This window comes from Elaeis guineensis, chromosome 2, assembly GCF_000442705.2.
Source record: "Elaeis guineensis isolate ETL-2024a chromosome 2, EG11, whole genome shotgun sequence".
In the NCBI taxonomy this organism is placed as follows: Eukaryota; Viridiplantae; Streptophyta; class Magnoliopsida; order Arecales; family Arecaceae; genus Elaeis; species Elaeis guineensis.
In genome coordinates, this window is record NC_025994.2 from 127,832,830 (window position 1) to 127,847,289 (window position 14,460).

The 14,460-nt window shown below is 41.8% G+C and overlaps 1 protein-coding gene across 1 annotated transcript; it reads right to left on the reverse strand.

The window, feature by feature from the left end:
* Nucleotides 1-8,160: 8,160 nt before the first annotated feature.
* Nucleotides 8,161-14,460, reverse strand: LOC105045406 (peptide deformylase 1A, chloroplastic). The gene is made up of 4 exons (XM_010923711.4): nt 13,887-14,460; nt 12,946-13,035; nt 12,802-12,869; nt 8,161-8,748 (listed from the first exon to the last, which is right to left on the reverse strand). Exons 1-4 carry the CDS (start codon nt 14,271-14,273, stop codon nt 8,508-8,510), a joined length of 786 nt encoding a protein of 261 aa, XP_010922013.1. The 5' UTR covers nt 14,274-14,460; the 3' UTR covers nt 8,161-8,507.

Below are 14,460 nucleotides of genomic sequence, written 5' to 3' on the forward strand. Positions count from 1 at the left end.
CACCACTAAGGAAGCCGAAAATGCCACTGAGAAAGTTGAGAAGACCGCCGTCGAACTTCAAGAGAAATTGACGACGATAAAAACTCGTGCCCAGGAAGCTGCTTCTTAGGCACTGGTCGAATTTCGCAAGTCAAAAGAGTACAAGGATGAGCTTGTCGATATCAGTACGGATGCATTTTAGCTTGCGTTTATAGAGTGCAAGAAGCAGATTCACCACCTCATGCCCAAGGTGGACCTAAGCTCCATTCAGCCTGACAAGGAATCTGACAAGTTGGCAAACGAGGATGCAGAGGCTGAAAAGGACCATCCCCAACCGACCACTTGAATACCTTATGTACTCTTCTCTGTATCTATAATGAACTTCTCCAAAATAAAATAAAATCTTCTTTTCCCCTTTTCTTTATGAATTGTTCGACTCCTTTTTTGTGTATGCCTCTCTTTTTTTTTACTTTCTTGACAATCTTTTCATAAAATTGACTAAGTAATGAAGTCAGTAATAATGCAATGCACTCAGTTGGAAGTAACAGACCGACTAAATCACAACTGAACTGATAGATTTGATAGAATCTTTTAAATCTTATGATCGATAATAAAATAAAATAATCAGTATGAAGTGACGAACTGAATAGGTTGTAGCCAAATTAATCGAACTTGAGAAAATTTTCTAAGTCATGTAATTGACTCTCCCAGGCGGACTCAATCAGAGCGAAGTCGTAATCATAAATCATTCACTGTAGATTGTCCCATTAAGTAGGAAAGAAGCTTAATTAGTATAGAGTTCGACCTGCAGCCTCTAGTAGGGATAGGAGCGGAGCCCTTGTAGGCGGTTTTTGTTTAGGACCGATAGATCCTTGGCTGGTCAGTGTTGAGCTGACTTAACATAATTTATTTTCGTTGGATCGTATGACGAACTGCAACTCTTATGCTTGTGGCTCTCAGGCCATTGTGAGTATAGTAGTAGTTGTTGGATCATGCGGCTTCGATAATCAGATTTTAACCGATTAACGCAATGATTTCATCTAAATCTCGTGTTCAACCTAACACTGCAGCTTTTGGCAGGCGTGCTTATGGTTAAGGGACCCACCCATTATTAAGAATGGATCCACTCCCAGCTTCGTTAGCAGAGTATGAGTTGACTAGCACTTCGTCGGGTACGAGCCGATGAGGGAGTGGTTATATTGTAGTTTGTCGAGAATTTGAATTGTAAGGCACATAATTTGCAGGAAGAAAGATATTTTTGTTTGATGAAGGCATTCTTATTAATAATACATTCGTAGGTTTTGGTATTTCAATTTTGAAAATCTCGATGCCATCTAAGTTCTCAATTTTATATGCCCTTGATCATAAGACGGTCGAGACTCTGTAGGAACCTTCCCAATTCAAAGATAAATTTTCTTGCTCAGTGGGCTTAAAAATTTTTGCTCTTTTTTGGACTAAGTCTCCTATTAGAAAGATTTTTGGCTTGACTTGGGAGTTGTAATATCATGCTACCCTTTGTTGGTAGGGGATCATTCTTAGTCGAGCTTGTTCCTTAGTTTCTTCGAGCAAATCCAAGTCTGCTCGTCTCTTATCCAAGTTGATTGATTCATTGTAGTATTTCACTCGAGTTGAAAGTAGATCGATTTCAACTAGAATCATGACTTTAGTTCCAAATGCCAATTTGAATGGAGTTTCTTCGATCAAAATTCGAAGAGTTGTTCGGTAAGACCATAGCATACTGTGAAACTCATCGGCCCAACTTCTTTTAGCTTGACTGATTCTAATCTTTAGGCCTTGAAAAATCTTTCTGTTGATTACCTCAACTACTCCATTAGATTGAGGATGTCTGATCGAAGTGAGCTTGTAGATAATATGATACTTCGCATAGAACTCTTCAAATCTAGCATTGTTGAATTATCGATCGTTGTCGGTGATGATTGCTCAAGACAGATCGAATCGACGATGATGGATTTTCATAAAAAGCTGGTAGTCTTCTATTTTATTATCTATGCCAATGGTTCGGCTTTGATCTACTTAGTAAAGTAGTCGATGGCCACTATAAAAAAAATTTTTTGTCCACTAGCAGGCAGAAATGAATCGAGTAGGTCCACACCCCATTGGTCGAATGGCCAAAGTATTGAGATGGCCGTAAGATGGCTGGATGAGAGCTTCTGAATGTTGGTAAATCTTTGATATTGATCGCACTTCTGCACCAAATCATATGCATCTTTCTGAATAGTTGGCCCGTAATACCTTTATCGGAAGATTTTGTAGGACAGTGACTTACCCTCGCAAGTGGTTACTATAAATGCCTTTGTGTACCTCCCGAAGAGTGTAGTTGGCCTCGAAAGATCGGAGACACTTGAGCAGGGGTAGAGATGCTGACCTTCTGTAAAGTTGATTATCAATGATTACGTATTGAGTTGCCAACCTTTTTACTCAACGCACCTCGACAGGATTAGTCGGCAAGGCTCCGTCTGTCAAAAAATCGATGAACGGGTCAATCCAACTCGACCCTTGTCTGACTTCAACATGATAGATTTCTTCCTCTGAGTCAATGATTGGGCTCTTGAGATGCTCGATGAAGATTTTTTCAAAGTCTCCACAATCAGAGGTGGCGAGATGGCATCGAGAGTCAGCTCGGGCATTCTCAGAGCGAGGGATGTGAGAAATTTTGAAGTAATCAAAATATGATGGTAGAGACTTAAGCCTTTGTAGATATCTGGAGAGAACAGGATCTTGGACCGTATATTCTCTTCGAGACTATCTGACGACGAGTTACGAATCGATGAATATCTGTAGGCACTTGACACCGAGATCCTTAGCAATCTTGAGTTCGACTATTAGGACCTCATACTTCGCTTGGTTGTTTGAAGCCTTAAAGCCGAATTGAAGAGCATATTCGATCGCCATCCTGTCAACATTGATCAAGATCAGGCCCCGCCACATCCTTGAGTGTTTGAAGCTCTATCAATGTGCAAAATCTAGATGGGCTCTTGAGTGTTCTCTGAGGAGTTGCCTTTGACTTGATCATTGTCCGTCGGGGTACACTCAACGATGAAGTCAGCGAGAATCTGAAATTTCATTGATGTTCTTGAGACAAAAGAAAAATTGAACTCGATGAGCTTGACTACCACTTTGCCATTCTCCTCAAGGTGTCCGGTCTGTGAAGTATAGACCTTAGGAGGAGGTCGGTGAGAACTTTTATTGAATGAGCCTAGAAATAGGGCCATAACCATTGAATAGTAGTCATGATTGCAAAGATGACCTTCTCAATCCTAAACTATCTTATTTCGGTGTCGCGTAGCACCCGGGTAGACGGGCATTTGCACTTTGTCTTCTTCTCGGACCAGCACTGAGTTGATGGCTTTAGAAGTGATTGCCATATACATGAGTAATTCATCGCCGGTGCTGGGCTTTGTCAAAAGTGGAGGAGAGCTGAGGTATTGCTTCAACTTGTCAAAGGATTTTTAACACTCTTCCATCCAGATGAAGTCTTTCATTTGCCTGAGGGTCTTAAAAAAAGGGAGGCACCATTCCGCAAACTTGGAGATAAATCGACTTAAGGACGCAATTCACCCCACTAATCTCTGAATGTCTTCCCAAGAATTAGGAGGTTTCATATCAAGAACTGCCTTGATCTTCTCAAAATTGGCCTCAATGCCTCTCTTTGTCACCATAAAATTGAGAAATTTTTTCGACATGATGCCAAAGGCGCACTTAGCCGGGATTAACTTTATCTAGTACTTCCTCAAGGCATCGAAAGCTTCGGTCAGGTAGCTGATGTGGAGGGTAGCTTCAATGCTTTTCATGAGCATATCGTCGATGTAAACCTCCATATTACGTCTGATTTGGTCTTTAAAGACTTTATTGATTAGTCTCTGATATGTTACTCCGACGTTCTTGAGGCCAAAGGGCATGACTTTGTAGCAGTACAAATCCTTCTCGATGATAAATGCTATCTTCTCCTCATCCTCGAGTGCTATCTGGATCTGATTGAAGCCGGAGAAGGCATCCATAAAGCTGAGTAGCTGATGTCCGGACGTCGTGTCAACTAGCTGATCTATTCAGAGGAAAAAAAAGCTATCCTTGGGATAGGCTTTGTTCAAGTCAGTTTTGTCGATGCAGATCTATCATTTATCATTTACTTTCTTGACCATAATCACATTCGCAAGCCAATCTAGATAGGTTGCCTCACGGATGAAGCCAGCTATCAATAGCTTATCAACCTCTTCATTAATGGCCTTCTATCGCTTTGGAGCAAAGCTTCTCTTCCTTTGTCTCACCGGCTTGTGGTTGGAATCAACATTTAGTCGGAGGATAATAACTTCTAGAGGAATGCCCGGCATATCTGAGGCAGACCAGGCGAAGATGTTGGCATTTCTTCTTAGAAAATCGATCAGCTTCTCTTGCAATTGCTTGCTCAGTGAGGTTCCGATTTGAATGATTTTAGTCGGATCTCCACCATATAGGAGAATTGAGATGAGCTATTCTGCGGATTCTCCTCGGCTTTCAATTTCTCTTTGATCCAGCCCGTTGTTGATGAGAAGAGTTTCAGCTGATTTTTTTTATTGATAGTGGTTAAGTAGCATTGTCGGGCCAACTATTAGTCTCCTCGCATCTCATCGAGTTCATTTTTTATCGAAAAGCATACGAGCAGATGATAAGTTGAGACGACCGCTTGAAACGCATTCAATCCGAGCCACCCCAAGATGATGTTGTAAGCGGACGGGATCCAGACTACAAGAAAGTTGAGGTGAATGGTACATTATCGAGGTGGTTGCCCAATCATGATGGGGAGTTGATCTCACCCTCCACTTTAACCGAGTCACCTGTAAACCCGACTAGAGGAACATTAACAGATTTGAGAAGTTTAGTAGAAAGCCATCGCATCCGGAAGAAACAATCATAAAAAATTACGTCAGCAGAACTTCTATTATCGATAAGACATCTTTTTACATCATAATTGATAATTGTCATCAATACGACTACAGCATCATTGTGACAAGTCTGGACTCCTAGCAAATCTACTTCAGTAAAAATGATGTCGTTGTTGACGTACTAGCGCTTGAAAGTGCTTCCACGGTTGTCTACCCCCCGAAGTCATGGTCCCATCGAGATCATGTTGATTATGCCTGCCGTTGATGGGACGTGAGCCTGCTCTTTGGGTTCCAAATGAGGTAGATCAGTAGGTAACTGTGTAGGGCGCTCCTGCGCATGTTCCCAAGATATCCCTGCCTTATCAGGTTCTCAATTTCGTTCTTTAGCTAGTGGCACTCCTCTGTGTCGTGTCCATGGTCGCGATGGAAGCGGCAGTAGTGCTTCCAATCACCAGATTTCATTCTCATTGGCGGAGGTTGACGAAGGAAGCTTTTTCCTTCTATTTCCATCAGAATCTGCAATCGAGAAACAGTCAGAGGAGTGTAAGAGTCATACCTACCCATCAAGTTTTTGGACTTCTGGCTTAGCCGGGGAGGTGGAGCCTCATTCTCGGTACGGATCTGACTTGGCTCCCCGGAGCCTCCTCCCTTCTTTGCCTTCTTCTAGCTTTTTTCCTCAAACTGGCATCGGTCAGTCGCAGCTTCCTCAGTGTGGATGTACTTCTGTGCACGCTTGAAAAGTTCGACGTAAGACCGAGAAAACATCTTGTTCAGAGAGTAGGTGAACTTAGAGTTTCAGAGTCTCTGCTTCATCACCGCAATGGCCGTCGCCTCATCGAGATCTTTGACCTCCAGGGTGGTGGTGTTGAAATGCACCACAAACTCTCACAAAGATTCTCCATCTTGCTGGTGAACAGAAAAAAAGCTATCAGTAGTTTTGGAGACTCTTCGGTTTGTGTCAAAGTGTGTCACGAATAGCTGCTCGAACTGTTCAAAAAAATTGATGTTTCCCAGCTGTAGCCCCGAGTACCACGTCCGCATGATTTTTCGGAGTGTAACCGAAAAAGCAATGCAGAGGAGGGCATTAGATACCCCTTGTAGAAGCATGAGGGCTTTGTAGCTCTCAAGATGATCGAGTGGATCTATGGAGCCATCGTATGGCTCGATTTGTAATATTTTGAACCGATTAAAAACAGGCTCATCAAGGATCCATCTTAAGAAAGGCAGATTCATACTGATGCAGAATTCATTGATCGGGTCACGATGGTTGGTTTGGAGCCATTCCAGACGGTGATCTATCTCCTTCAGTTTTCAGTCGTACTCGTCCAATCGTTATTATGATACATCAGGATACCACGAGTAGCCTGGAGTAGAGCCTTCCCCAGAAGAAGAAGATCTCGATGACGATCGCGGTCTCTTCCCCTTATATTGAGTTCGTCGAGGGAAACATGGGGACCGACGATTATCGAAATCAGCACACGAAGTGTGTCGAGACTCCGAACATGGTGGTCGTCGAGCAAGCGAAGAACTCGCTCGACGGGAATGCTACATAGAGTGATGGATTAGAGATCGCAGTCGGTGGCTGCACTTGGGAGGCACATTACACGCTACAATCTCTCCCAGCTGTAGTTATTGTTGGAGATCTTAAACAGCCTTTGTTAGACTTTTCACCTGCTGCACAAGCGCAGCAAACTCAGGATCTACCGTCATCGATAGTCGTGAAGCACTCGGCTCTCCACGGGTTGCCAAAGCTGCATCATACCGCAATGAGCATCGAACTGAACCAGCAGAGACATTCTACACCCTTATCTTGACCATGGAGGTCCTTAAGAGAGCCTCCCCCTTCCTGACGCACCAAACTGCTGTGGCCTTATTTCGATGGATAGTCGATAGTCGATTTGAAGTTGACTAGGAGTTGCACCTATCAGTTGGCGGCGAGATTGCCGAAGAATGACGTGTCGACATCGGAGAAGGTGCGTACAGTCAAGGCAAGATGAAGGGCAATGATAAAGTTTAGAGTGAGATGGTGCTGAGCTCCATTCAATGCCAAAAAAAAAATCTGCAAAACAAGTCCCGCTGGAGGTGGCTCCGACGAAAATCCTCCGATGCTCAAGTCAGTAAAATGGCTCAAGAGGAAAAAGTGACAGAGTCTCAAAATTTTGACATAGTGTATCTATCATACCTGGAGAGGTCTCCGCTTATCTCTATTTATAGAGGGAGCAAAATGAATGATGAAAGGACAGACGATCATGACCTATCATACGGCATCACATGATGCCATGTGTGTGTTTTTAAATGCCGACGGCGAGCGTGCCTTCTATTCGATGCGCTCGTGACAGCGGACACTACCAGGTGTGAAGCATAATAAATGATCTTGCAGACACATTTAATGAGATTGTAGTATCCCATCACGGCACGCAGCTAGCCGATCAGGATATGATGTCTGAATGACATGACCTTGATGTGGTCTATTAGAATTATATAATGACTACATTTAGTGCTCAATTAATCAGTAGAGATCCATATTGTCGGAATCGACAGGATGAAATTATCTAGATGCCTTATCTTCATTTAGCGTAGCCGGCTGTTAACAGACCATTAAGTCGATTACAGACCTTTGTATATCCGAACCAGATTAATTGATAATTAGTCGGTGCAATTTTTTTAGCCGGCTCAAAAATGAGAAGGCATGATAATCGGCTAAGTGACAGAGATCTATCCCAACAAAATCTATGTTCTCATGCGACATTTTTCACCTTGACTAACAAGCAAGCATCAGAACTGCTTCAACTTTTAATTATAAAAGGGTTTTTACCCCGCAACAGAAAAACCAAAAAAGAAGGAATGGGGTCGGTCCCTGGAGAACCAACCGTGCAGGACTGTCCAGTCTTTTACAAGAAAAATATCATCCAATCTTCGAAACAAGGTGCAACAAGTCAACCATCCGGTAGCTATCTAGCCTGAGAAAAAAAATACAAATTAAAGAACAGAAATATGTAATATGTTCCACAATGTACTATGGCTCAAAGATGGGAATTACGCCTTCGTAATCAGTTCCGCAATGTAATATATTCATTAATCACAGAATCCTCTTGTGACTTTTGGGCCGGTTGGGGTTTGATATTGAAAAGGAAAATCCAAACTAACAAGGGAGTTCCAGAACAACCCAATAAAATAAAGAACGAACTTGATTACAGCATGAGATTCCCAATACAGCAATTGCCAGAGCTCCTTGTCAATCATTCATCGTTTGTTCCTTGCGAGTTGCAGTTCCAAACATCAGAATCTGAAACACGATATGTAAAACAAAGGAACCACAGAAAGCATTTGGAAGCAGATAGCTCGGTGTGGTTAATCTCATTCAGATGCATGCCGATGAACAGAAAGAATAAGCTTGACCGACCAAACAGCCTCGATTGGCATGTCATGAACAGGTGATAAAGGCGGTCTTGCAAATAATAAAGGTCATAAAATGTGGAATAAAAATAAAAATTTTAACCCACTCCATAAGCCTTCTGGTGCTTTTCTACCACATACATCTTCTTAGCTGAACATCAACTATTAGAAATAATGTTTGCAGAACGTGCCCAACAGCAATGACAGATCATGTTGGTCAATATTAAATTTCTTGCCATATAAAGATTTCAACTAGCGCACGCCGAGCTGTGGGCATCCTTCAGGTAGAGGCAAATCCAAATTCTCAACAGTCCTGAATGTTCTTGGAACCATCTTGTCCACATAAAGTGTGCCATCCAGGTGATCGCATTCATGTTGTAATATGCGTGCTTGCCAGCCCATAGCATCTACTCTGATGGGACGCCCATCACGGCTCAAACCTGATACTTCAACCTCAAGGTAGCGCTCAACCACTGCTCTAAATCCATCAACACTGATAGAAGAGAGTTAAATAAGATTTACTGTTCAATGCAGCCAACCTACCTTCTGCTTGCAGTTGCAGTTACTAGAAAAAAGTAGTACGACAGATTGGCATCAAAAAGGCTATTTAACTCTACGTAGTTGATATTCTAATAGGAAAATTAAATCTCTAGTCGAAGTGTTTGACATGAATGTGAACAAAGACCATACAGAACATTCCCATGAATCAGTATACTTTTTGAGAGAGGAAGTCCTGCCCACAATTTAATCATTTAGAGCCAAAAAATTGGGAATGAACCATCCAAGATTCGAAATCCAGGTTGCTAAACAGAGGGGCATCACCATTAGGTCAAGCCCCACTTCACCATGGAAGTCATTATGTTAAGGGGATATGTCTTTGGTAACAAAACCAACAGAGCATGCCCTGCTTTGTTGTTTGCAGTGTTCTGAAGCACCCCTACTTGATCTAAGAGGGTGTTTGGAGCCCTGTAGGTGGTGGTGCAGTGTAGCTCAAGCTACAATGCCACTTGAGTTGCATACAGTCTATCCACAGTAAATTCATCACTCTTTTTTAGAAAATAGGAACTGCTGGAGGAGAGAGAGAGGGAGGAGGATAAGGTAGACTGGAGCCAACATGCCAGAGAGGGTGTGCACAAGCATGTCATCATGGTTCTGGTGAGGGAGTGCAAAGAGGACAAGGTCAGAGACCTTGAGGTCACCAACGTCAAGGAGAAGATCTTCTAGCTTGAGGTTATGGGTGATGTTGAGGGGCATGCATTCCTTAACTCTCCACTTCTCTAACACTGCTGCCCTCATCTCTATCCTCTCCCTCTCTAGCTTTGACCATGCCATCCTCACTGCCCACCTCTACTCTGACATCGTCTTTCTCAACGCTTGCAATATAATTGTGAGGATCCATGCGGACATGTATTTAATCCCACATCAATTATAAATCTTAAATTTATAATACAAGATCAAAGAATCCAAACAATACCTTCTGACTAGCCTTTTTGGATAACATCTTGGGTAGTTGCAAATGGTATCAGAGTAGATCCGATTTATGACTCATGTAGATGAGGGGACACTACAACACATGTCCTTTTGGGGTTAAACACAGGCTAATTGTGGTATCTATTATTGGATTTGTGGTATTTATGGTTGGATTTGAATATGCAGCCTAGTGAGGATGATAAGATTTAAACAAGGGAGTATGTGAAGATCCATACGTGTGTGTGTTCTATCCCAAATCAATAATACATGGGATAGATCTTGGATACATATAGAGAGCTAAGGAACCCAAATAATACATTCTAACTAGCTTTTTTGGATAAGGTTCTAGGCTGTTGCTGATAGTCACCTATTCTTCTTCGCCATCCCTCCTCTACTCCCCCTCCCTACACTTCCAACGCCATGCTCCCAATGCCATCATCAAGTCAAATTTGTCACGAGGCACACCATCAATGACTCCACTAGCAAACTAAAGAATGATAATGGTGGTAAGGGGGCCTCGAAAGAGATGGGGATGATCATAGGGGGCCCACTAGTGGAAGATTGGAGGGAGCTCATTGGTGTAGAAGATTAGAGGGGGTGGGTGCTATGGTAGTGGTGGGATATCTTGAAGGAGAGGAATGAGTGAAGGGAAGAGAGAGACAGAAGGGGAAAGATTTACCATGGAATCATGTTTTGGGGAAAGTTTGAGACGCTATAGCTTATCTCATGCCCATTTCAATTACAAGTAGAGCTATAGTATTGTCACAACCCAGGACCTCATTTAAAAAGACTAGTCGGAAGATATTTTTTGGGTTCCTTGATCCTGTATGAGTATCCAAGATCTTTTCAACAAATAACTAATGTGGGACTAAATATACATCTACATGAATCCTCACATTCTTGTCCCATTTAAGCCTGGCATCCTCATCGGGATAAGGGTTCAAATCCATACAAATCCATTCACAAACACCATGATCGGCTCTTAGTCAGTCCCAATGAACCCATGTTGCAGTGTCTTCTGGTCCACATAAATTATGGATCAAATTAGCTCTGATTTTAGTTGTCGCAATGCAGAAAGGTATTATTTGAATTCTTTGATCATGTATACGTACTCAAGATCTTTCCAACAAATAGCTAATATTGAACTAAATACACTGCCGCACGGGTCCTCATAATTATTTCTTTCCTTACGTTGCCACCGGCTTCTATCTCAAGTTGCAGCATGCAATTGAGACACAGATATCTAAGCAAGCTGGATAGGCCATGCTTGCAGCTCAACCTACAAGTAGGTTAAGCTACAAGGTTCCAAACTTCTTTAAACACCATTTTCCAAGCTCGTAACTTGCTTGAAAACTCTGTATGCTCAAAGGACAAAATGCTTCCTACCCAAAAAAAGGCCAAAATGCTTAAAGTTTCCATAAAAATAGAGATCTACTATAATCCCAAGTGCCAAATTTCTGCCAATGTACTTCCCATCCTAACGAGACTAAACTAAATACCACCTTGCTCGAAACTTTAAACTTGTTTCCCACTCCCAATCATTATATAGGTCATGGCGCAACCCCCTTTACCATACAAATCAGCCATGATTTCAAAATAAAATCATTAACCTCCAGCATTCCCAAAAGGTTATTTGAAGTTGGCTAGAGTTGGGCCTCAAGTCCAGCAAAAGAGCTAGAAGGTCTTATCAATCCTTCAAGTCTTTAACCATGTATATATATAAGAGATATTATTTGATGTAGATAAGACTAGATAAGGCATCATCAGCAAAAAAACCAATTAGTTCATATATTTTTACAGACTTAAAAGGCATCCTAATGCATGAGGATCCCACCATTATGGGGTCTAGGGAGATATATGCAGCCTTACCTTAAATGAGTAAAATTCTTTGTGCACCACCACTGCTTCACCACATTGCACCACGTAGTGAAATTAATAAGGGGACAGGCATTTAATGTAGTTTAACTTTTTTCTCTGATTTTTTCTGATCAAAATATCTTTTCCTATGTTATTGACATCTTGTTGCTTTTCTATAGAATGCAACAGGATACCATAGGATGCAAACAGGATGTCATAATAATATTATGATATCCCGTTGCAATCCTATGGCATCCTATTGCATCCTATAGATAATTATCGGGATGTCATAAAAAGCTAACAGGATGTCATAATATTAATAAAAAGCTAACAGGACGTCATAATAATATTATGACATCCTATTGCAATCCTATGGTATCCTGTTGCCATCATAATATTATGATATCCTATTGCAATCTATAGACAATAATCGAGATGTCATAAAAAGCTAACAAGACATCATAATAATATTATAACTTCCTATTGTAATCCTATGACATCCTGTTGCATCCTATAGACAATTATCGGGATGTTATAAAAAGCTAACAGGACGTTATAATAATATTATGACTTCCTGTTGCAATCCTATGATATCCTATTGCATCCTATAGATAATTATCGAGATGTCATAAAAAGCTAATAGGACGTCGTAATAATATTATGACTATTATGACATCCTATTGGATTCCTATAACATTCTGTTGCATCCTATAAAAAAGCGACAGAACATCATAACATTAGAAAATGATATTTTAATCAGAAAAAAATCAAAGAAAAAACTAAACTGCATTAAATACATGTCCCCTTATTAATTACGCTAGATGGTGCAATGTGGTGAAGCGATGCATTTTTTTCTACACCGCATGTGGTGCACAAAGAATTACTCTACCTTACATACAAAAAGACTATTTCCGTGTTTCAAACCTGCAACACCTAGGTCATAAGAGTACAAATTCAACATTGCACCAAAGCCCCACCCTCTATATGCTGTTATAGACTTGCAAGGTAACATTTCATCAGGGCAATACAAGATGAAAGGATTGATCAAGAACAATTAGAGGAAAAAACTGAAAGGACATAAAGCAAATATATTTATGGATTACAAATGAAAGTTGTAAAAAAATATATGTTATAAAGGAAACTGCAGTTAGAGGTTTCAAAAAGCACAAAAAATCAATGGCGTCGATGAAGTCACCTAGATAGTCAGGTTCCTTTTTACCTCAAGCATCCTTCAAAGAAAAGTGCAGTTTTGTTGCTTCTTTTCTTTATCTTTGGATTCACTATGACCTGTCTCAAAGAAAGTAACTGATAATTCATATACAAAAGACAGATCAATTACTTTCTTCCTTTGACATTAAATTACCAGAAGATCAAAAGGGTGGCGGTCTTGTGCTTCAATTTCATTCTTAGGAGCATAACTAATGTATTCCTTTGTGTCCTCCAGAACGATAATCTGCCACAGTAAGAGCAATGATATGTTAGAACGATTGGAATTCCACAAAATTAACCTCCAGTCAGATGCTTAAATTATTACCGCCAGGGCAACTCATCCTTAAAGAGAGGGCTTTGTTTTCCCCTAGTACCAGTGTGCACTAAATGAATGGAGGAAATATAATAACAGTTATTCAAAAATCAAAAGTAAGGATCGTTAAAGTTTTATGAATAGACCTCCCGCCCTGCTTTGCACTAAGAAATAAGAAGTATACAATTCCATGACAGATCCCACTCTTCTGAAACAGAAGTTTTGCATCTTTCTACTTTACATTGAGCTAGCGATTTCATGTATTTCCATGATGGTCAGCTTACATGCATGCGTATACAGATCTCATCTAGAAAATAAAGCAAGATGCTGTTTTGCAGTTTAAGTAAAACAAGGCTATTTGGCACATCATAAAACATTTCCCGAGAAGAACAGCATTATGCACCAGCATTTCAATCCATGGCCACCCCCACAAGGCTACAATAGCTGCCACCTCATTTGGTTTCAGATGGCATGAAGAAATACTATCAAATCACACGATTTCTTACTTGGCTAACAGGCAAAGCCCCTAAAATCAGCGAGCAACAAACTATTGTGAATGAGACCAGTCACTTTAGAACTTAGATTGCTGTCGCAGTTAATCGTCCGAGCAACATTCATGCATCACTACGTTATGATCCAAGAAGCCTGAAAAATTCATGCTCGGTCCTAAAAATTCCATATACATACCATGTAGCAAGCAAAGCCCTAGTTCAACTCAATCCCCAGCCAAAAGGACTCCATGTGTGGAGAAGAACCAAGTAAAGATATGATTTTGATCAGACCTTCAAGGGGATACCAATCTGTGGAGCCGCAAGGCCGACCCCGGGAGCCTTTCTCATGACGGAAATCATGTCGTCGATGATCCTCTGGATCCTCTCCGACCCGATGTCCTCGACAGGCACCTCGCCAGCAGGCTCGTGGAGGACGGGGTCGCCGGCCTTCACAATCTCCGGAAGGACCGCCCTCTTCCTGGTGCCGAAGACCGAGAACCATCCAGCGGAGACCCTGAGGTCATTGGAGAAGCAGCGTCTGAGCTCCGGGGTAGGGGCTCCGGCCGGAAACACGGAGGGATTCTTGGGCGGGAGCGGGGGGAAGCGAAGGGTCCTGGGACAACGGAAGATTAGGGTCTCGGCGGCGGAGATCGGGAGGAGGCGGTGGATGGTTTCCATGGCCGCCAGCTGGCCGGCGAGAGGAGGCGAGCGACGGACTGGGGAGTTAAGGCTCCCCGTGGGAACATATGCCGCAAACACCGCTCAGGCAACCAACATTAAAAAAAAAAAAATTACATCCACCGTACATCACGCAATCATTCAATCAAAATAGATCTGACAACAATCCATCCGATGCCACGGTTGA

Bases quoted from the DNA above. Each gene is read 5' to 3' on its own strand.
- LOC105045406 (XM_010923711.4), bottom strand. From the start codon at position 14,273: ATGGAAACCATCCACCGCCTCCTCCCGATCTCCGCCGCCGAGACCCTA. The intron at 13,036-13,886 runs GTCTGATCAAAA...TTACTGTGGCAG, and splicing joins AGATTGGTATCCCCTTGAAG to ATTATCGTTCTGGAGGACAC. The intron at 8,749-12,801 runs GTAAAAAGGAAC...CTCTTCTATCAG, and splicing joins TTCTTTGAAGGATGCTTGAG to TGTTGATGGATTTAGAGCAG.